The sequence below is a fragment of the Rhinolophus sinicus genome, chromosome 3 (genome assembly GCF_057876585.1).
Source record: "Rhinolophus sinicus isolate RSI-liver-muscle chromosome 3, RSI-T2T, whole genome shotgun sequence".
NCBI lineage: Eukaryota > Metazoa > Chordata > Mammalia > Chiroptera > Rhinolophidae > Rhinolophus > Rhinolophus sinicus.
In genome coordinates this window covers 4,938,870-4,962,034 of record NC_142503.1, presented here as the reverse complement: position 1 = coordinate 4,962,034, position 23,165 = coordinate 4,938,870, and the positions used below count along the sequence as shown (strand labels likewise).

Here is a 23,165-nt window from a genome sequence, read left to right as displayed (position 1 = left end):
GCAGCCATGACAGATCAGCTAGAGACACTCACAAAACAGGACTTCCAGGACTGCTTCAGACAGTGGCAAGAACAACGGGATAAGTGTGTTCGAAGGGAAGGGAAGGGACGTATTCTGAGGGGGGGGATTAATGGCAATGTGTTTTTTACTGTAATAATTTATTTAAGTGTATGTTTTTATCACACCTCGTACTTCACTTGACCTTTTTGGGTCTGCTGATCTTTAAAACAGGAAGTGGGAACTATGTAGATGAGTTCTGAGGTCATTCTTTCAAGTTTATGCCTGTAATCATAGAGAAGGAAGAGACATGGAAGCAAATGGAGATTGGATGGGAGAGAGGTGCTGGATTCTGATGTGTCCCTGTGCCCAGGTGACTTTGCCATTCCCTCCCCAGCCTCCAGGCCAACCTCATGGCATCATTTGCCTCCCCCTGTGACTCAGCTCATCCTTGGGTAGGAAACAACCCTGAGATGTGAAGTAAGCAGCTTATAGTTTGAAGGGAGACAGACTTAACTAAATAGCCACGCAGAGATAATGAGTTGGTTATAAATGCTAAGAAGGAAAAGCACAGCCTAACATATTCTTCCTCCACCTTTTCAATTTACCTGACTCTCATCCATCATGACCTTCTTTCCTGGTTGCTTTAATCGGAATCAGACACGGCTCCCTCTGTACATCTTGTTCCCTCCTCTATTGAGCCTTTGTCCCGTTTGGCTTTCCCCGACCCCCTTCCTTCATTCACCAAACATTCATTAAAGAGCTCCGACAATGCTGGGCACCCACTAAATGCTGCAGCTCCAGAGGGAAGCAGACAAGAGCCGCTGCCCAGAGGGGCTAGGAGTCGGGTGAGAGAAAGAATGAGCAGACGATGGCGGCAAAGGGCTGCATTCCTGAAGCACAAGCAAGACGTGGGGACTGAGGAAGGCTTCTTTCTGGTCGAGATTTGTGAGCTGCATTTTAGAAGGAAGGAAGGAGGGTCTGTGTGGTAGGCGAGTTTTCAGGCATCGCGTGGCCAGAGCCCCCAGCGCAAAGCACATGGGGTCGTCACTGGGAAGGAGGCTAGGCCTAACTCTGACACTGTTTGAAGCAAATTTGTATATTACCAATTTGTAATATACAAATGTGTATATTACACAAATAATTTAGGCTAATAAGCAGATATAAGGTTGCTGGTTTCACGAACTAGGGTGAGTTTGACAAACTCTGTCAGATTATAAAGCCTAGTCCTTACAAACTGAATTCTCAGGTCACTGAATTTGAATGTCTACCTATACAAGCACAAGTGGAGCCATAACTTGATAATGTTTTCGAAGGAGGTTTAATATTGCTGTAGTTTTTCAAAAGTGAAAGCAAAGAAAGGAAAAAAGGTAAAGCCGAGAAAGAAAAATTGGTGGGAAAAAAATTCTTTTAACTTGCAAGCACAACCCCTGCAGCACAGTGATAGTCTTCATGCCTGCCACTAGGGGGCAGCAAAGGTTAGGACATTTGGGAGCTTCAGCCCTTGAAAAGTGATGATCCCTGGGAAATGGCAGTGGTGGTGGCGGTGGTGGTGTGTGTCTGGCAGGGAGCAGAGCTGTGGAAGGATTAGTGACACCTCTGCCTGAACAAAACAGCACTTTGCCTGAACCAGGCCTGGACATGGGAGGGTCGATGGTGTGCTGGGATGGAGAGCTGCCTGCTGAGTGGCAGTTCCTTGAACACCAGGGTCCCACCTTCTGAATCTCTGTATGCCTGGGAGCAGATGGAGACTTGGGAAACATCTGTTAGGTGGCAGAAAGAACAGGAAGGGGCAGAATCCGGCATATTTGCCAGATTTTCGTCACGCTGATTTAATTCCCGGAAGGTTTACACCTGTACTGGCCCAAACCACACGTGGTCACCGAGCACCTGAAATGTGGCTACTGCCACATGTTGAAATGATAATGTTTTGAAGATATTGAGCTAAATATCATTAGAATTAATTTCACCTGGGTCCTTTTGCCTTCTTTGTATGGTTACGAGAAAGTTTTCAATTGCCTGTATGGCTGTCACTACATTCCTGCTGGACGGCGCCGCCTGAGACCCTCTTTGTCACTTACCCTTTTCTATCACCTGTCTCTTCGCCACCAGACTGTAAGCTCCACGCGGACGCGGGCTACTTGGTTCCAGGCTGCAGCTCCAGCGCTGGCATGTAGTGGGTGCGCGGTCATCTGCTCCCCAACGAATGGTCCCTGAGTGGACGAACGCACCCTGCACCGGGGAAAGTAAGCAGGCTGGAAAGTGCGGACTCCAGAGGTTTCTCCTGTCCGGGACCCCGGACGCAGGCGCTGTAGCAGCTGGGTCTCCGCCCCTAGAAACAAAACGTAGAGAAGACCTGGGGTGAGGCCCAGGTGCCAGGAGGGAGGGGAGAGGCTCCGCCCCGCCCCTCGGCCCCACCCTCGGTCCCGCCCCTCGGCCCCACCCCTCCTCCCCGCCCTGCCCCGCCCCTCGGCCCCACCCCTCCTCCCCGCTCCGCCCCGCCCCTCGGCCCCACCCCTCCTCCCCGCCCCGCCCCGCCCCTCGGCCCAGCCCCTCCTCCCCGCCCCGCCCCGCCCCTCGGCCCCACCCCTCCTCCCCGCTCCGCCCCGCCCCTCGGCCCCACCCCTCCGCCCCGCCCCGCCCCGCCCCTCGGCCCAGCTCAGCCCCTCCGACCAGCCTGTTGTTGTGCGGTCGCCAGGCGACGGCCGAACGCGGGCGCCGGGCAGCCTGTGGAGGGCGGACTGGATGGGCTCCCATCGGGGGGGATCCAGCACGGTGGCCGCGGGGACGCTGGACGCGGGCGGCGTGGAGGACGAGGAGGAGGAGATCACCGCCGACACGCTGCGGTGCAGGCACCGGCCGCTGCCCCTGTCGGCGCTGTCCGCCTTCAGCTACATCCCGCCGCGGCGCCTGGACCCCAAGGAGCACAGCTACTATTACCGCCAGGGCCAGGTGCGCCGCGGGGCTGCACAGCGGGGCGCCACGGGGGGGGTCCGGGGAGGAGTCAGGGGAGGGAGATCGGGGGAGGGGGATCGGAGCGCCGCGGCGCTGCCGGCGGTGGCCTGGGGGCGGCGCTGCTTGCAGGGGTAGGCGGGGCCCCAAAGCGTACAGCTGCCCCGACAACCAGAGAAGGTACAAGTATCGCCCCCACCGGGATAAGCAGGGGCGGAGCGAGTGTGGGGTTGTGCTCAGCGGGACCAGGGGTGGGGAACGGCGTGCGGAACGCGCGCGGCGGGTGGGCTGTTCAGCTCGGTGTTCGGAGCCGTTTGGGTTCGATTAGTGACACCTCTGCCTGAACGTCAGGGTGCCCGTCAGGGAGGGAGGGAGAGCGGCGGCCTTCTAGTATCACCGCCACCGCCCGAACAGCCAGGTGACCCTCTTCCCAGCTGCTGGAGGAGGGTCCCCTGGCGCCGGGAGCAGCGCTTCCTCTGGGGTCTGTCAGCTGCAGGCCTGGGGTAGCCGGGAAACAGCCACTGCCTAAAAGTCCTCGTCACTGTGACTGCCCTGCCGGTCGAGGGCACGGAAACCCTTCTAGAAGCCCACCCGCGAAAGGAAGACAAGGACGCAGAGCTGAACAGCCTCCTGCCGGGAGGGCAAGGCTCCTGGGAGCACTGTAGGGTCAGGCCTGGCCCCACTGGCTACGTGGAGTCACGGGAAGAGCCTGTGGGTCTGAAGGCCACCCCGCAGCCAAAGCCGGAAGAGAAGCCGAAGAAAAAGAAAACCAGAACTTGTCATGAGTCGTCTCTTCCTTTCTTCCCGCTGTTTTTCCGAAATGTGTCCAGTGCCTTGCAGCTCAGGGTGCAGGCATATCACTGTTAGGCACATAGATTGGGGACTCTCAGCCTCAGAGATAATGAGTGACCCAGAGGGTATAGATTAATCCAGTGCCTGGAGGAAGTAGGTGTTTCCCTCATTACGTAAAAGGTGTTCTCACAAAATGCATCCTTCATTTTCTCCTTCCATCCACAATCCAGGGAACCCAAATAAATCCCCGTTCAGATCAGCTCAGCACACATTTGAGTACTTGCCACACGTGAAATGTAAGAGACTGTCATGGAACTTTCCTGGCCTCGCAAACAGAAAGGTTTAGACAACTGGTATGGGTCGAACTGTGTCCCCCTAAAATTCTTATGTTAGAGTCCTAGCCCCCAGCACCTCAGAATGTGACTTTACTTGGAGACAGATAATAAAATTCAAGTGAGGCCGTTAGAATGGGCCTAATCCAGTGTGACTGGTGTCCTTATAAAAACGAGAACTCTGGACACAGACCGATAACACAGATGTGACTAGACAGGGAGAAGACTGCCCTCTACAAGCCAAGGAGAGAAGCCTGAAACAAATCTTTCCTTCACAGCCCTCAGAACCAACCCTGCCGACACCTTCATCTCAGTTCTGGCCACCAGAACTGCGACACAATAAATGTCTACTGTTTAAGCCCCCGGTCTGGATACTTTGTTTTGGCAGCTCTAGCAGACTAACATATACACCTCGGCAGGAGGATCTCTTGTATCTGTTAGCACCTCTTCTCTTGGCTTTGATCGATGTGGAAGGACAAAAGGACACGACGAAGAAAGGGGACATCGCGGTGTATCTGTCTTTGCAACCCTGTTTGCTGACTCCTAGGCTTGAATATATCCAGGAACTAAGACAGGAGGGCGTCTTGGGGCAATCGTTCCCAAGCCCACTGCCACCTGGACCTCATATCTTTTCCTCCTGTGAGCAATATGTCTCGGAAGAATTTTTATCTGTAAATAATTTCACTTATTAAATGAATTTTCCATTTTAAGTATGCAAACCCTATATCACTGCCAATTAATTTATGAGTCATGCATACCATTAATGCACAGCATGAGAGGACCAGCCAAAGAGCAAGGAGTCTGGATGTTTTAAGTTGGTCTGTGTTGTTTTATTGAGAGAATACAAATTCTATCTGGCCTCTTAACAAGAAAAAATTCACAATACACCATTTTACGTGTATCTTTGAGGGATCTTACCAGTTACTACCTTGAGGCTGTTGGGAAACAAGATAAAAGACTAAGCAGATGGGGGCCAAGATACATATTTATTAGAGCTAGAAGCCAAGTTACCAGTTACCACTAGGAACTCTGGCAAGTAGGTTTGGGGACACAAAGCTCAGAATGGGGCAGACTTACCCACCCAGCCACCACAGCTGTGGGCCCCAGAAAAAACCAAGCAGAACCCCCTACCTGCTATGGGCCAGGCACTACCAAGGGAAAAGGGACAGAGTTGAGTCCGGCAGGCCCAGTATATTCTTCCTAAATTGACTGGTCTTACACATGGCTCCACCTTTCTGGGGCTGAATCAGCCAAGGGCAGAGAGACACCCAAGGTATAATGTGACTGGGCCTCCATACTTGGAAGGAGATAAGGAGTGGGCGAGAAGTGTGCCCCTTTACTTCAGGGGACAGCACATGGAGACCCTGGGCCAAATCTATTAGCATCACCTGTGTTAATAAAGTTTTATTAGAACACAGCCACAGCCCCATTGCTTTAGTGCTGTGTACGGCTCCCACACAGAGCTGAGTGGTACTGACAGACACCCTGTGACCTGGAAGCCTAAAACAGTGACTGTCCCTTTACAGAAAACATTCGCCAACCCCTGCTCTGATGCATGGCTGCCTCTGGAAGGTGAGGTGGGCCTTAGAACAAAGTAACGCAAAGTGGATTTTAAGAAAAAAAAACCAGAAAAACATTCAGGGCAGTTTTGATAACGGGCACAGGCGAGTTTAGGTTTAGCTGAGGCCTTTAGTGTCACACGAAGTAAATGATGTAACAGAAACAATGACACGTAAATAAAATTGTCCTGAGGATTTTCTGAACTGGCATGCAATCAGCTGCAGGACGCCAGAAGCTGGTTCTCTGACCTTAAGATCGTTTGGACTAAAGACGGGGAGCTCTGTCTCACAGGTTTGCGGGGGGACTCAGCTGCCCCTAAATCCGTTATAAATTCCAAGCCCCACTCAAGCCTGAGAAGAAACATTGTAGAAGCAGCTCTTAAGTCCATTACCGTGTGACACACGTAGTGGTGAGTTAGTAGCCCAGCCAAGGAGTCCTGGGTAGAAATACTGGCTTCATGTTACTAGCTGTGCGATTTTTCACGTCACAAACGCTCCGTCTCACTTTGCCCATCTATGAAACAGGAATCAAACAGTACCACTGTGCGGAGCTTTTATGAGAACAAATTTAATTAATGCCGTGTTTCCCCCAAAATAAGACCTAACCAGACAATCAGCTCTAATGCGTGTTTTGGAGCAAAAACATAAGACCGGGTCTTATATTATAGTAAAATAAGACTGGGCCTTATATTAATTTTTGCTCCAAAAGACTCATTAGAACTGATTGTCTGGCTAGGTCTTATTTTTGGGGAAACACGGTGGTATAACATGGCACATAGTAAGCCCAGTGTAAGTAGAGCTGTTATTTACTATTGTTTGCTTTGTTAGTGATGTATTAGAGTTTCCTTCCACTGAGGGTTGTTTCCATGGGACAGTGTCTTATCCCCCCCCCTTAGCCACTGTCTGAGAGGAATACAAGTGAGGCAGGTAATTTGAGTGTCAGCCTGGTGTCTTCTAATCCCCTAAGGCATGGCCCCTGAGGGAGCCCACAATTAAAGCTCTCAAAGCAGCACAGTTAAAGCCCCAGGAATGCCCTGCTCTTAAGAAAATGTGTTATCTTAAGCTGCCAGCTACAATGCCATCACCCCCTGTCCTGCTCCCTACGGGGTACCAGCTGCAAGGGCTTTTCCTATAAAATACTGGTCCAGGGAGAGCGAATTCCATTCAATGATGTTTTTAAATTACCTTTTTTCTACTTCTGCCTTGTGCAACATTTCTGCTCCTCAAGTGGAAAAGCTAAGTTAAAGGAGACTGCCCTTTTATGATGGTTTCGATGAAATTTCTCAGTCTAAAAGCTGCATTAAAAAAATATTCCTTGGCGGTTTAAGACTATGCTTTCCCTCGTGCTAAGGTGGATTGTGGCTAGCTGTGTCTTGAGTGTAGTTTTGCTCAGAAAGCCCTAGTTTAGCTCTGGTGGGATTAGCTGACTTTCCTTCTAGGTGTGTGGTGGGGACACAGAGGCCAGGGGCTGAGGGTTTCTTTACCTTCCTGGTGACTGAATTTCCCCTCACCGAATACAGCCAAGCACTTTGTAACTATAACAATGCATGTTGACTGTCCAGAGGTGCAAAAGAGACTCTCTGGAGGGCCTGTGCCAGGGTTCAGTAGACAGGAAGTGTTCAATCCAAGCTCCCCCTATCCCTCCTGGGTGGGGCCTCTTCCCCCATAGGCAGCAAGCACACCTGGCACACACACTCGGCCCCCCCTTGGGTCTGTGGAGGACAGGTATGCTCCAGTTCTTTTGCTGACTTACCTGTTAAAACCTAGGCACATTTCTCTTTATTTTCCTGCAGACTCTTGCACCCACAGGGCTTCCAATCAAAATGTGTGCTAGCAAATGAAATCATGACACCCCCAGATACACTTCCTTCCCCCTCCCCGCTTTCCCCCCTTTGCACCTATTAGTATCTAGCCTGCTAAATATTTCCCCTGATTGTGTCCCCCCTCCCCACTGAAATATGAGCCCACGAGGCAGCGATTATTTGCTGCTCTATCCTCAGCAACCCAGTGTCTGTCTCATAGTCGGTTGCATAAAAACGGGCAGCACGAATGAGGGAGGAAGGAGTAACAGGAGTGCGGACGTTTAAAGCAAGTGGACAAGTCACCCGGTTTACAAGATTAACCTCTTAGACTAACTAGCAGTTTCCTTTTGAATTATCTGCTGTTCGGTTACCCTTGACCTTGCTCCCCTCCTCAGGGATCAAAATTGGGAGTGGACTGTGGTGCTTCTCTTGGGTTTGCGTTAGCTGCGTGCGTCTTCACTGTTCAGTGGTCATTTTAAGGCCTGGGAGTGGGGCTGAATATCTTCCTCCTGGACAGGTAGGTCCTAGGAAGGGGCAGGTCCCCATGGAGGGAGGAAAGAAGGAAGAGCCCATGTGTGTCCTTCTAGCAGAAGTCCTTCCTCATGCAAGGCGACACCGGGCGTGGGGAATAAGTGTTCCTACCAGTCGTAACCAGCAGTGTGAGCGCCTGGTACGTGTCTTTCCATTGTGTGTATGAGTGTGGTGATACGTGGCCAACTCTGTGTTATGAGAACATGCTACAGACAGAATATTCCAAAATTATGTGTGTGTATGTGTGTATGTATATATAGATGCAGATGGCTCTTTTCATTTAATAAAATACCTTAGACATTTGTTTTCAAAATCATCCAATTTAAGGAGTACAACAAGCAAATGTCACAAGAAAATAAACAGCATTTTCCCCAATATATTTGACCGAGAGGAACATGTAAGATTAGATTTGTATCAGCCTTCATGGATGGCCCTTTCTTTCTGTGCTGTGAATTGCAGGTGGGCGGGGGGCACGTGGGGGGCGATTATCAGCGGAAGAGGAAAGACATCTGGCTCCACCATCATCAAGTCTCCTCCTGGGGACACATTGGGCAGAAAGGACATGCGGAGCTCTCTGACTCAGAGCACACCTCCAGCAGGAAGCAGACACAAGCTCAGAGGGAGGAATTGTCTGACTTCAATTCACAGTCACAGGCAACAGTTTCCAAGGCTCTGCCTGGGGCAACCATGCCAACAAGAAATCAATTTAAAGTAGTGACAATGATGCCTCACCAAGACTGCTTGTAATGTGGTTCTTATTAAATTGATAAAATATTCAGATGATTCAAAAAGTTATAAACATTTCCAAAATTTGTGATTCTAATCCACCAGAGAGGAAACAGACTATTTGTCAGACAAACCAAAGAAAATAGTTGAGTATTGTGCTTTAAAAAAAAGCTAACATTGTGTCCTTGACAAGCAACAGTCCTACTGAGATTCAGAATCTTGAGTGATGTTACCATTAATTAAAATGTCCTCATCAAGCTTGATACTGCTGCTAGACTCCCAAGGAGAAGTGCTGAATTTATCAGAAGTAAGTTAAGGCCCTTATGATTCAAAGGAAACACTGTGGATCACACTGGGAATTTTCAGATTTGCAAGTAGATCACACAGCTCTGAACAGGCAGACAGTAACCGAAAGCCTCAAGATGAAGAGGTAACAGTACTGTGGCCTATGAAGAGAGGCAATGAGCAGAGCTCGGTCCTAAGTTGATCACTGTACCAGTCAAGGTGGGCTAGGATGTGCCCTGGAAACGAATAGGCCTTGAACCCTCAGAGTCCTCACCAGTGGTGTGGTGGAGCCTGCTCAGACTGACAACGGAGAGCCGACGTTTAGCATCTCTTCCGAACTCTGCATTCAGTAGGAAGGCTGACATTGGCCATGCTGGGAGTATTTACACCACAGAAATCAGCAAGGATTACAAATCTGGTCTTTTTTGCCTCTGATTTATTAACATAAGCATACCACTGACTGTAAGCTTATAACATAATGCAAGCTTGTTTCTTTCTCACATGTAGCCCAACATGTCTATTTCTCCAGCCCGGCTTCTTAACACAATAACTTAGGGAACCAGGCTCCTCCTTGCTAGTGTCTCCATGATTACCAGGGCTGGGAATCCTTGGGACTTTGCAGTCCTTTATTGCATGCTTTGAATTTGCTACTCAATGAGCAAGGAGAGAAAGCCTGGAGCACTGCAGGAGAGTGTTTTATGGACCAGGTCTTGAAGGTGGTGTCCATTAGTTTCACACACATTCCCTGGCCAGAGCCAGTCACCTGGCTGCAGCCTAGTTGTGGTGAAAACTGGGAATTGCAGTCTTGTTTGTTCAGAAAGGGGAAATCTGCTTGGTGAGCACATAGTATTACCCCTGCCCAATGATCATGGAACAATGTATTAATTTCTCTTGTTTCCTTCTTGTTCTCAGAATTTACCTGGTTTAGGCTTCACAACGGGAGTTTGTTTATACTTAAAATAGTCTGAAAGGGAGGAGAAAATAAAGGTCTTGGGGCTCAGTTTGCTCAAAATATTACCCCATTTATTTGTGTGAGAGTGTGTGGAACATCTGGGAGGAGGCACTAGCCATAATCAAAGCCCAGAGATGTCCCCTCATGGACTGGAGGTGGTAGGCCAGTACTGCTTGTGGATCCACTTGCATTAGTCATAATAAGCTAGGTTATGCTGCAGTAACAAACAATTCCCAGGCTCAATGGCCTAAACAAGCTTGTTTCTCATGCTAAAAGTCCATCAGGAGTCAGAATGGTGGCTCTGCTCAGTAGAGTCACTCAGCAGCCACCATGGAAGCTACAAACATCTCAGTATGACGCTTCAGGAAGTCCCCAGGCACTGGTTCTGCCTGAAGAGTCACATGTCATCTCCACTCACAGTTAATTGGTTAGAACTTGTCACATGGCTCCACTAACTCAAAGGAGCAGAGAAGGTGAACCCCCTGTGTAGTCAGGAGTAGAGGACATTACTGGTGATGTCTGCCAGCCCAGAGGGCCTACCATTCAGTTTACCCGGACCAGAGTGCTCCGAGGCTGGGTGTCTGGCTCCACTGCAATAACCGTTGTTTTTATCTCCATTCTGACTTTCTGTTCTTCAAAAGATGGCTGCATCTCTTTACCAACTGTGTTTGTTAGAGCTGGTGTTGCAAAGTACCACAGAATGGGGGGCTTAAACAACAGAAATGTATTCTCTCATAGATTCTGGAGTCCAGAAGTTTGAAATCAAGGTGTGGGCAGAGTTGGTTCCTTCCGAGGCTATGAGGGAGGATACGTTCCAGGCCTCTCTGTTTGGTATGTAGAAGGCCGTCTTCTCCCTGTGTCTTCACATCGTCTTGCCTCTCAGAATGTCTGTGTCTGTGTCCAAGTGTGTTTTATAAAGACACCAGTCTTATTGGATTAGGCCCTCCCCACCCCAGTATGACCTCATCTTAACTAATTACATCTTATTTCCAAATGAGGCTGTTGTCTGAGGTACTAGGGGTTAAGACTTCAACATGTGAATTTTTGGAGCATGTAATTTAACCCATAACACCCAGGGGGGTCGCTTCCCAGAGGCTCCTGCTCTAGTGGTGTGGTCCCTCCTGCTGAGTCCAGTCACACAGCTTCCTACCCGAAGCCACACAGGAGCTGATCCTTCCTTCTCTGCTGTCACTGGACTTAGCGCACACTTCTGTAACTCCACGTGGCCTGTGTTGCAATGTGTAATTAATGGGTTTATTTCCAGTCTCAGCCTGTGGTCTCTGAGGTAGAGACTCACTAGCAGTGTCCTCACACAGTAGTAGACCCGATGTGCTTTGGAGGTTGAGAACTGAAGGCCTCTATTCTGCTCACGGCAGTGGCAGTGGCCGAAGGCTGCGGACTGGCATGATTTTTCAGTGTTAGGATGGGGGGTTGCTGCTGGGAAACGTCTGTCATCAGGTGCCAGAACCAGAATAAGACCATGGCACATTTTAATACTACCCACAACACAAAGGACAAAGGCAGATCTCGCACAAATGGGCTCTGTTTAATTTTTTTTTTTTTAAAGCAATGTTATGTGTGAAATAGAGGAAACCTCTCGAGAGATTTTAATAGCAAACTACCAGTAAAGCCAGATAACATCTAAATTCAGATTGGTTTCTATTAATATCATTTTGCTTCAAACCACAAAAGAATGAAAGACAAAAAAGAAAGATTAATCATTAAAATCCAGGAAAGGCAGATTTTTGGTTTAATTAGGTGTTGCAAATGGGCAGTCACATTGCTCAGAGGCTGCCTGCCCGGGGATGAATTTTTTTCGTTTTTTCCTTGTTTCAATGACAGAAAAATTTGTTTTGATTCTGGAAAGTTCTGAATATGCAAAATCCCCAAAAAAGAGAGCTAGAGATTCCGATCACATCATCAGCAGTGAGATTCTTGGTAAAGACTACTCACAGGTATGGGGGCTCTTGGTCACGAATCCCGGGGTCGTGAGGCAGGCACTGCTCAGAGATGTAACTGTTACAGAGTATTTTAGGAGACCTATTAGAATGGAAAGAAATAGGCATGATTCTGCAAAGCTGCACGCCATAGTGGGTTTCTCCAGCGTGGGAAACAAAACAAAGTGAAATTTTCTTGCTCATCCGGGCACCAGTGACTGCATTCTCCTCGATTCCACTCTTCCCTCTTCAGAGTCTTCGTCCCAGGATACCTCCCAGAACCCCGGGGCTTACTCAGGTCGGAAGCATCAGGCATGGGTGGGTCCGCCTCGCACAGGCCAGGCAGGTCCTGGAGGCTCCATTTTGCCCTGCTGTCCCCTTCTGGCATGGCTGCCCTCTGACCTGGGCGTGGCTGGTCACCGACAGGTAGCCACGCAGGAACCGAGGCAGGCCGCTGGTCACTTCCACTTTGGCCCAAGGTTCTTGGGGTACAGACGAGAGCACCTCATGACATGAGTGCAGCTCCCACCCAGGTGCTCAGTCTTAGGGACCAGGTCTTTCTTGCACACCCAAGCTATTCTCCTGAAACACACCCATTTCCCAGGGTCAGCCAGGCACGGGGGGGATTCCAGCAACAAGGGGACATCTAGACTGACTGAGAGCCTCGCTTAAATTACTGTGTATAAGTGGCGGAGGCGTGGGGGTGATGGGGTTATCAAGTTACCATTCACGTCTGCCTGCTGCCCTCAGCCAGGCCTGGCTTCAAAGTGCTGAAGCCCAAAGGGAAGGGTCTGCATGCTGGTACCTCCCTCGCTGCAGGCCAGCCTGCTCCTTTGGGGAATTTGTCCCCCACATCCCCATGGTGGGTGTTGTGTTTGACCGTCTGCTGTGTTCTGCAGGTGCCTCAGGCCTGGCAGCTTACCCCAAAAAGGTTTGCTTAACCTCTCCATGCTGGAGCTCCTGACCCCATCAGCGTCTGCTTCTGCAGACGTCCGACACACCGTATGTTAATGATACGGCGCTCTCGCTATCATTTCCTAAAGGGCCTTTTTTGGTTTGAATTTTATTTGATAAGCGAATGTCTGATTTTTACAATCAAAGTGATTGATATTGTCTTTGTGACATTTTCCCCATTGCTTTGATGCGTAGGTCACTTACGGTTTTTCTTTTCTCTTATTTTTCTAATCCATCCAGAGATTATTTTTGTCTACAGTGTGAAAACCCAAGTTAATTATTTTTCCCCCAATAGCTAGTCAATTTTTAAATGCCCAAAGCTGAATACTGTATCACCTCTGCACGGATTTGGGCTTTGTGTTTTTTAACCTATGAGTACATGAGCTATAGTTTAAATTGCCTTCAGTTGGGGTGAATGTCAAGACCGGCCAGACCAATGTGTGAACAGACCCAAGAGTTGAGTGGGTGACAGAGAACAGTGCTGAGAAGAAGCTCCTGCACGGTGACATCATTAGATGGCCATTGGGCACAGACTCAGGAGCCACCACTCCTGCCTCCGTGTCACCTGGAGTGACTCTGAATGTAGGCAAACCAGGATTCCAGCAGTCACTGAAGAAGTGTGTTGCCATCGGGATTCTTAGGAGGCCTAACATAACAGTTCTAAAAGATCGCCCTGTTTTCCTTACTAGATGGTTCATTGCACTAGGACAGTAGCTGCATCTGAATTATCTTCAGAACTTCCCAGCAGAAGCAGCACAGGACACAGGATGACCCGGGAATGATTTGTCAAGGCTGGGCTGAAGCGGTAGCTCACTTTAGTCACTTCCAGTGCTGCTAGCAGCCCCGAGTTCCTGCAGTCAGAACGGGTGGTATGAGTTTTCCAGGAGACCGCACATGTCAAGCATCTTTCCCTATTTACCGTCAACCTCTGCGTCCTGCCGTTGGAGAAAATCATTCTAGCATTACTATCTGGGCAAAAAAACAAATGAGCAAACACTGGTTACAGAGCTGGTGCCCCCCAAGTCCCAGTGAGGTGGCATGTCTGGGTTTGCTGCTGGAGAGTTCGAGGCAACTGGCACTTGGCTGGAGGAACATGAATGCTGTACAAGGTGAACATTAAAGATCAGCTAACACGTGGATTTCTCACCCTTTTACTAGGTACCAAGTCAGGCATGTTTATTTTTGTGTTAAGAATAAGTTGGGATGAAAAATGGAGATATCTCTGTTAACAGGATCACTTTCTAAGATATCACAACTGTGTGTGTGTTATTTTATATATGTTTGATATATATGTGTATATTGCATTTATATGAGGTCGGACAATTAAGTTTGCAAACTCATCCTAGAAAAAGTGCCACATACCTCATTGCTGATTATCACTACGGTCACCTTCAAAGTACTCCCCTCGGGAAGCTGTGCACAGACACCAGTGCCTAGTCCACCCTTCAAAGCAATTTTGGAACTCTTTTTCTGGAATGGCCATCAGAGCTGTCATCATATTACCCTTGATGTCCTGAATGTCATCAAAATATCTTCCTTTCAATATTTCCTTTATCTTTGGGTAAAGAAAGAAGTCATTGGGGGCCAGATCAGGTGAGTAGGGAGGGTGTTCCAATACAGGTATTTGTTAACTGGTTAAAAACTCCCTCATAGATAGTTGTGTGAGCTGGTGCATTGTCAAGATGCAAGAACCATGAATTGTTGGCGAAAAGTTCAGGTAGTTTTGGTCTAACTTTTTCACGCAGCCTTTTCAGCACTTTCAAAAAGTAAACCTGGTTAGCTGTTTGACTAGGTAGTACAAATTCATAATGAATAATCCCTCTGATATATAAAAAAAAGGTCAGTAACATCATTGCAACAAGATCGCAGACTTAATTGTCACCCCTCATATACATATGTAATATATAGCAAATATATATATTCGTCCATATATATGAGTCACAATTGTTTTAGCTACCACATATGATTAAAGACTATATTTCTCTCTGCAGAAGGATTTGCAGGTAGAGAGTCCTCCTATTGGTTAGCAACTTAAATGATAACTTGTGTTTGTTTATATTATCCTAATATTGAGGTTGTTGTTACTGTTCAAAGCAGTACAAGCTTACTATAGAAAATTTGAGAAAACAAGAAGAGTAGAAGTGAAGGAGAAACACACACACATCAAGTGGATTATTATTTTAAGGTTTGTGCCCTGGCGATGTAATCAGAAAGAGTGCCGGGAGCATGTCTGTGCAGGGGGTGGGAGGGGGAGCAGTCTATGAAATGTGGAGGAACAGCTCCCGTGGAAATGTCCCTGCCCCCCTGGGGCCTCTCAGCAACCTGCCCTGGCTGGCAGGGTCCTGGCCTCCCTGCTCGTGGGGCGATCTCCCCTAGTACCCCTCAGTGCAGTTGGGATATGCTGTACGTCTCCCTCAGGGAGCAGGCTGGCTTCCGAGCTCCACGGTGCTTCAATCGCTGGGCCTGTGAATAAACCTATGCTTTCTTTCTCCTTTTATTCTCAGACAGGAATCATTTCCCTCTATGACTGTGTTTTTAAGAAAAACCCAGGTTATAATCAGAAATTGCACCGAGATGACAGAGAACATGCCAAAAGCCTGGGACTGTATGTTAACGAGGAGGTAAGATTAAGACAGGACATTAACAAGGGGTTGACAGTCAGTGCGTGTGTGCTCGTTTCATACTGTGTCCAGGGGTGTCTGTAACTCTTGTTTGCGTGGCTCCCCTCTATCTTACTGTGACAAAAGGTTGAGACTAAGCTACTGTTATAGCTTGCTCTATTCTGTCATGTGACCATGTCCTAATTTTTATGATTGTTGTTTCGTTCTGTAAAAGTTAACAATTAAATGAAAGCAAAACTAAGAAGTTCTTTCCAACAGAAACAATAGGGTTTTACTTAATCTCTGAGTTCAGGCTGTCACAGTTGTTCTAGGGACATTGGGCTTCTGAGGTTGAAACCACACACGTTCATTTCCAGGCCACTATGACCACCGTGGGTAGCACAAGTCCTCTTTTCTCTCGACATGATTTTCTGAAAGGGAGGCTCTGGTTGCAGGCAGCTGCACAGGTGGGTAGCCAGCAGAAGGAACAAAACTCACAGGGTGAGGGGGGCAGGATCACAACAGGCATTCTGGGTGAGAGGGTCGTGTACCCCTTGGGCCAGACCCTCCTGCTGCCTTTCCACACGCGGACATGGTCCCCACAATGCCTGATCTGAGGACGGTATGATCAATACATGGGGTGCTGAATTAATATCATTCTAGTCTTTTACACGATGCACAGAAATCAGAACATACAAGCTTCGGGTGGGATTTCTTTCTAGAGCATTGGATTATTGCTTGTGGCTACAATTGTTTAACAATGCCACCGTGTGACTTTCAATGAAACTTATTACTTTGATATGAAATTAAGAGATGGAGACACTATGAGGTATGACCATCTAAGTCATGGGCATTAACAGTTTTTTCTATTGTTTTTGTTATGTTAGTTCATTTCGAGTTGGTAGAGAAGTCAGTGCTTTCCTCCCATAAGAACATACCAAGCATTTCCTATACCCAGTCATAGTTTTTGTGCGCCTTCCACGTACTGTTGAGCATAAAGGGAACAGGGTGAAGTGTCTGCCCTCCTAGAGCTGACATTCCCACGAGGAGACAGAAAAATAAAAGCCAAACGAATAAGAATGAATCTGGATAGTAGTAAGTAGTATGCAGAGAAGTAAAGCCTTTAAATGAAAGGGTTGGGGGGTTGGAAAGATGGGGGGTTGCTGGGGAGATAAGGACGAGCTTGGGCAGATGGGGGTGCCTGGGAAGACGAGGGGGGCACTGGGGTGATGTGCCTTTGGGAAAAGAAAGCAGGTGAGAGGGAAAGAAAGGCAGGCAGGAGGAGGGCCGAGAGGAGAGCGGGAAGGGAGGGAGAAGGTAAACCTGACGTCAGAGGGCGCCTAGCATCTTTGCTTTCCTCTGAAGAACTTGACACCAGAGGACTCTGGGCTGAGGGGCAGGGTCTGACCTAGTCCAGAGGACCCCCTGGTGCCACTGTGGAGTCACCCCCAAGAAGCCAGGGTGGAGACAGGATGCAGGCGTGCAGTTGTGCCAGGCAGAACCAGCTTCCAGATGCCAGGCTGAGGATTGGCTGAGCCATGCTGATGGAGCAGATGTGAGCTGACGTGCGTGTTCTGATCCCCTGGGCAGGAGCAGGAGAGGCCCGTGGGGGTGCTGACGTCATCTGTCTATGGGAGGCGCATACACCAGCCCTTGGAGCCTCTGAACCGGGACTACAGCCGCGCCAACAATCTGAAGACCGACTTCTACAGGAAGAATGACATCCCCAGTTTCAAGGCACCCGGCTTTGGGCACATCTCCCCAGCCTGAAGCCCTCCTCGTGGCCCGGAGGGGGCTGGCAAGGGAGCGGCAGGCCTTCGAGGAGCTGGCCTGATGCCTCTGGGGTTGTGACAGTGGGAGTGTGGCACGGCTTTCCCTAAGATTGCCTTGGCAAGAGCCTGGCCAAGCAACTTTCATACTGAAGATGAACATCGAGTGACACGAAACTGTTTCAGATGCAATGATGCTGATCCACTGTGAGCACCTGAATAAAATGAAACCTGTTCCCACTTGACAGTGGTTGGGTTGCTTTTTGTTCACCAGCTCTCCACGTTCACAGGGCTTCTGGGGGCTTCTGGAGGCTCACGGGAGCAGGGTGCAGTTAACTCTTCTTAACAGTTATGGAAGCCGCCATTGCCTGATGGCACAATGATCCTTACATTTCCCTTTCTTCAAGAGGAGATACAATGAAATCGCATTTCCCACAATTGAACTCTCTACCACAGCACTTCCCGCCCTCCCCAGGTCTGAGCCGCCATCAATGGAAGTTTGCACAATTGAGAACAAAAGTCCTAGTAAGGATGGGTGGCCTCGGTGGGCTGCAGTGGCCCTGTCACTTGGAAGAAGCAGGCCCAGGCCATGGGAAGAGACTGGACTTTAGTGTCTGGCAGATGTGGGTAAAATTCTGGCTTCTGCGTTTTCCAGCTGCGTGGTGTACGGTAAATCATTGCACCCACGTGGGCCCACATTTGCTCCTTGTCAAAGTGGGGTTCCAAAACTTGCAGAGCTGGTGTGGAAATCAGTGGGCCATGGGGGTGTCAGGACAGGTACTGCAGAGGCGGCAACTGCCACCTGGAACACCTCTCCTCTGAGAAGCAGCTGCTTCTCTAACCTACACTGGAAATGTTTACTTTGTAGATAATTTGGAAATTATTCAAGCGTGAAGGCATTGGCTGTATTTTCAATGACTGCATCCCTTGGAGGAAGTCACCCCTCATCTATGGTGATTAAGTTCCCCGTAGTGTAGCAGTTAACAGGCAGGGGATCTAATGCATTTCAGTGCCCATTCCTCCATTGCTGGTTTTATTATTTTGATTCTTTAAGGACACGTGACCCTGAATCACTGGTAATTTCAAGGCCGAGTAACTCCTAAATATTTCCTTATTCTTTTGAGACTTTTTTTTTTTCACTGCAGGTGCCTGTTGTTTACTTACTGTTCCAAACAAACAGCAATAGTGTATTTGGAATGCCTCTGGGTGAATTTAATCACATTTACAACATAACAGAAAATATATATAAAGTTTGAATTATGGAAAGCCTTACAAATTACTCTTTCTTCAGCCTTGGTTACAAGAAAGACGAGGCATCGCTAAGGAATGCCTCCATCTGAAAGTAACAGTAGCATCAAACACAATTACTTTCACTCACGTTAAGTCAGCTCCTACTCCCTAACCTTCTACTAAGTGTTTTACAGCAGGGCTTGGGTTGGGCAAGGTTTCAAAAGATCTCAAGTACGTCAGACATCAATGTCCTTTGGCACCTTGACTTTTACAACTTAAAGCCAATCCATGGAGCCCATTAGTCACCTTATCAAAGAGAAACATATAGTAAGACAGTTTGTTTTGATTTATCACATTTCCACCATTAGTCACTGTTTCTAGGAAAGCAGAGTGATTGCTGTCTTTAGGGAAAAGGAATAGCACAGGCATTTCTAAACAGATGTACCAAAGCCACCGCAGCTTGAAGGGGCCTGGACTCATGGCATTTGTACTGAGAGGACTTCTACGGCTGAGAGGCTGAGGAGGGCTTGGAGGGAGAGGGGGTCTTCCCGGCTACGACGGCCCGGGGCCAGGGGCTGATGAGAATGAACTGCAAGTCCTCTTGTTTGCAGGATTTGCTCCCAGGAATGTTTGTGGTTGCCAGAGCTTAAGGAGCTCGGACCAGGATTTCAGGGGACAGGTGGCTTTCCATTCTAGCCTTGTTTTGGTCACTGGTTGCCTGGGACACTTTGAACAAGCCCCTGGACCTCTCTGCACCTGTTTACTCATTTGTAAAATGCAGGGGGTCTCCCAGGGATCAGAATCACCTGGAGAAATTGGTATCTGAAATAGGGGGAGCAGGATTTCTGACTTGGCAGGTCTGGGGTGGGGCCTGAGAATCTGTATTTCTCACAAGCTCCCAGGTCATGCTGGTACTGCTGGTTGGGGACCATGCTTTGAGAGACACCGTGTATGCACAGACCTTTGCAAGGTAGACTCTGATAATGACCTTGATTGCTGTAAAAACTACTGTTGGATAAGGCTGGTGACACAGCTTTGGGGAAAAACTATTCATCTGTTGAGTTCTTTTCACCAAATTCAGTACATGTTGGGGGGCACGTTTAAGAGCTCTTGGTGAATCACCCAGGTGTCCACTAAGGACAGGTGACAAATAGCGCCCTCAGATAGGTGCTGCAGGCTCCAGGGGAGGAAGACCCCACAAGGTGCAGCTGCCAATAATTGTTACAGATGACACACAGGCCAGTTTGAAATCTCTGAACCACTAGGGCACCCTAGTCCAGATTTTGGTTAGAGTGAAGAAAAATGTCCTTATGTCCTTTTTTGTCTTTCAGTCACCTTTTTGGAGAAATTGGCATATCAAGGCCAATGCTGAGTTGCAATTACAGGATCAAAAACTTCCTGACAGAGGAAGACAATTGGAGACATCATGCTGTCGTCTCACTTCAGTGAAGAAGGCCAGTTTCCGTAAGTGCTTTAAACTGAGTATGGGTCCAGGTCCCCACAGGGTGCCATCGATGCTGGCAGGACTGAGCTCCATACCAGCCAGGCTGCCTCAGTCATTAGCACATTTAATCAGACCTGATCCCCTGAACTGCCCACGAGGAAAATACCTTAAGAGAAACTGAGAGTCATGTTCAAAGCTGCACAGCTAGAAAGAGCCAGCAATCAAACCGAGGGCTCCGGCTTCCGGTCTGAGCTCCCAGGAAGAGGCCGCCCACTACGAGAGCACAGGTCCTTTGCCTCTTAACATGCCTGCCCGAGCCAGGAAAAGAAATCGGGTTTGTTCACCCAGGCTGGGATTTGCAGCTTTGCTTTTAAATGGTGGATTATACGCGATCGCATTATGTTTCACCTTTTGGCAAAGTATGACTTCTTTATGTGAAGAAGAAACCAGAAGTTTAGAGTTGGATTTTCTAGAATCAAATTTGTGAGGTCTTCTATCTTCCAGGCTATTACGCCTCCTCAGACATAACAGGGCGGCTTGGCAGTTTCTCTTGGTTGTTCAAACTGCTGTGATTGCTAATTTACGTAGCTCCAAATCACCCTATGCAGCCTGTGTCTGCTAGCTTATCAAAGGATTATGGTAGATCAGAAGTGTGTGAACAGAGGGCTGCTGTTGCCAGCAGAAAATATTTTCACTGTTAAAATATTTCCTTCTGAAGATGCTCTCCAGAGATGCCAACATGGAAAGCAGACCGCTTGACACATGGAGCATGTTCCAGAGAGCCCCATAGTCAATTGTCCATGTCACAAACTTTGTCCTCAGCTGAATGACTCAGGAACATCCCAATCTTTGCTTCTGGAGAGCACTTTCTGAAACAACTGTCAACAGGGAGAATGAATGGAAAACAAACCTTGATTCTGGAGCAAACCACAGGAGAAAGAAGGAAGGCGGCGGCGGTGGTGGTGGTGGTGGTGGGGGCAGGTGGGATATAGACACTACAAACCAAAGTACATAAAACTTTTAATGAATTAACTTTACAAAAGACAATGGCATCAAAACATCAGACGTGTTTGGTACAAAACTGGTCCTAAGTTGTGAGAACTAATTCTGGTGATGGATGGCCACGTGCTGCTGGCACGACACAGCAGAGCAAGGTGACAGAGCCATGGATCCCACCTGGGGCCCGTGGACAGCCACTGGCAATGAGACACGTGGGTGACACAGTCAAATTCCATGTGGGGTGACAGAATCAACTTATTCACAAATACTGTGTTTTAATATCAGACTAGCGGATGCGGTTGGCGAGCTACCATATTTTCCCGAAAAGAACATGCACCAGAAGATAACATACACCCCCTAGTTTTATTGCCTTAAGAATTTTTGTTTGTTTCACCTCTCTCATCTGTGTTAGTTCTTTGAAAGCTTTTCTCTTCCATCACACACTCCTTTTCCTTCTCCGTAGGAGTGAGCACAGTGCAAGTGGCAGGACGATCTTGGCACACGTCAGACACCAAACAGGATGCCACCAGGTCACAGGAACGAGTCTGCAGAGGCTCCAGAGGACAGAACAGAGCACGCACATCAAAAACGAGGGACAAAAGTTGCAGTCAGAAAGTGCATCGTACCTTCCAAAAAATACAGTCTTCTTGCCAAAATGAAGGCGCCTCTTCAGGAAGCCAAGTTGCTTTGGGAAAGGGACCTTGACATTTCTGTGTTCACAAAGTACGTCTTCAGTTCCCCCTTTCCTTTCACGTTGATTATTCCTCGACATGTGCACGTGTACCCCAGGGTTTGCAGAATGAGGCTTGTTTCCTCCGTAACCTAGAGGCACGTTGACAAATGAAAGAGTGTTTAGTGCAGATATTAACACAGCCCTTTGGAAAGGTCATTTGCCTACAAGGATAAAGAGCCAAAAAATGTTCATGTTCTTCAATCTGTTAATTCCACTCTGGAGAAATTGGTAGAAGAGAGACTAACCCAAAAGAAGAAAAAAAAGTTGAGGCCAATGCTTAATTCAGTGCTGTCATAGTAAAAAAAATGGAAACACTTAAAATTCAAGTAATCTCCAGGGTTAAGTACACTCTGATGGGATCATGATCAATATAATGGATGAGACCACGGAATAATGTAGAACCCGCTCAGCCCACAAAAGGAGAATTAAGCGTGGAACCCTGGTACGGTTTCAACCATGTGAAGATTAGGTATGCACATATAAGAAACCTGGGAAAAAGGTAAATCAAAATATGATGGACTGGTGGGATTTTGGGTGATGTTTATAAATTGTCATGAATGTCATTTCAGAAAATAATATGAATCATATTGAATCATATTGAAAATAGGCCTTAACAAAAATGGGAGAAGACATCTGAGAAGCAGTCAACTCCTGCAAATGACCACGTGTGTCAGGTTTCATGCACATGAGTCAGATGACCTAAGACTGAAGACACTAGGCATTTGCACTGGCCTTTGCATGCACACGGCACTCTGGGTAAGGTCTAGAGAGATTCCTCAATTCACTGGATTGACACGGGGATGCGGAAAGGAGTGAGCCCCTCCCTTGTAGCCTGTCGGCATGACAAGACTCCTGATTTCCTGCCATTTTACCACGAGGCAAGGGTCCTGGCTGCTGAATCATGTTCAGGTCCTGCTGGGTCAGAGGGCAGGGATGCCTGCTGGGTAGGACGGGGAGGTGCCAGGTCCTGCACTGAGCCTGCGCTGCCTCAGCCTGAGCCCACCTGTTGGTCTCCTTGAGGAACCACGTCTGGAGGAGGAAGCCCAGGCCTGCCTGGGTCTGGCTGCTTGAGTGTCATTGCAGCCTTCTGCAAGAGACACTTTCTCAAGTAGAGAACGGGTGGCATGCACAGGCTTGACTAAGAACGAGAGCTCGGCTTCCGAGATGAGGGAAGACCCACCTGTCGAGAACATGGTCCCCAGCAGGCCCCTCTAGAAGGTATCTGGGTCTGCAGCAGACAGGGAGGGAGCTGTTCTCCCAGGAACCCCTGGTAACGCTGTCGCTTTGGACATGCACAAAAGCAAAGGAGGGATTTCCTCCCACCTCTTCAGAGGAAATGGACATGACACCAGTGGGCCCCCCACCCACATATGTGGGTGACACGCGTGTGCCAGGCAGGGTTGTGGACAACACAGCAATGCTACTGTCACACAGTTTTGTCTGTGGCGTGGACACTGTCAGGCCGATGCTGTAGGGGGGGCCGTGGTGGGGGCCGTGACTCATGGAAGTAGCCATGAGTCAGCCTCCTTGGGCTTAGTGGCTGGAGAGGCCTGGGGTAGACGCTGGTCTGG

The 23,165-nt window shown here is 48.5% G+C and overlaps 2 protein-coding genes across 5 annotated transcripts in view; one reads left to right on the top strand and one right to left on the bottom strand.

The window, feature by feature from the left end:
• Positions 1-1,534: 1,534 nt before the first annotated feature.
• CFAP90 (cilia and flagella associated protein 90) lies at positions 1,535-20,143 on the top strand. 4 transcript variants are annotated; one of them, XM_074329100.2, is made up of 4 exons: positions 1,549-2,243; positions 2,696-2,949; positions 15,324-15,440; positions 17,010-17,431. In XM_074329100.2, exons 1-4 carry the CDS (start codon positions 2,204-2,206, stop codon positions 17,187-17,189), a joined length of 591 nt encoding a protein of 196 aa, XP_074185201.2. In that variant the 5' UTR covers positions 1,549-2,203; the 3' UTR covers positions 17,190-17,431. The 4 variants fall into 4 exon arrangements, with proteins under 4 accessions (XP_074185202.2, XP_074185200.2, XP_088652554.1 ...); XM_074329101.2 differs by lacking the exons at positions 15,324-15,440; positions 17,010-17,431 and adding an exon at positions 19,750-20,143 and having other exon boundaries at positions 1,535-2,243; XM_074329099.2 differs by lacking the exons at positions 15,324-15,440; positions 17,010-17,431 and adding an exon at positions 4,352-4,792 and having other exon boundaries at positions 1,536-2,243.
• A 722-nt stretch (positions 20,144-20,865) lies between these two features.
• ADCY2 (adenylate cyclase 2) overlaps positions 20,866-23,165 on the bottom strand; it is a 348,725-nt gene continuing 346,425 nt past the window's right edge. The window contains exon 25 of the mRNA XM_074329098.2: positions 20,866-21,683. Coding sequence (XP_074185199.1) covers positions 21,531-21,683 — 153 coding nt within the window. The 3' untranslated portion in view covers positions 20,866-21,530. The remainder of the gene's footprint in view (positions 21,684-23,165) is intronic.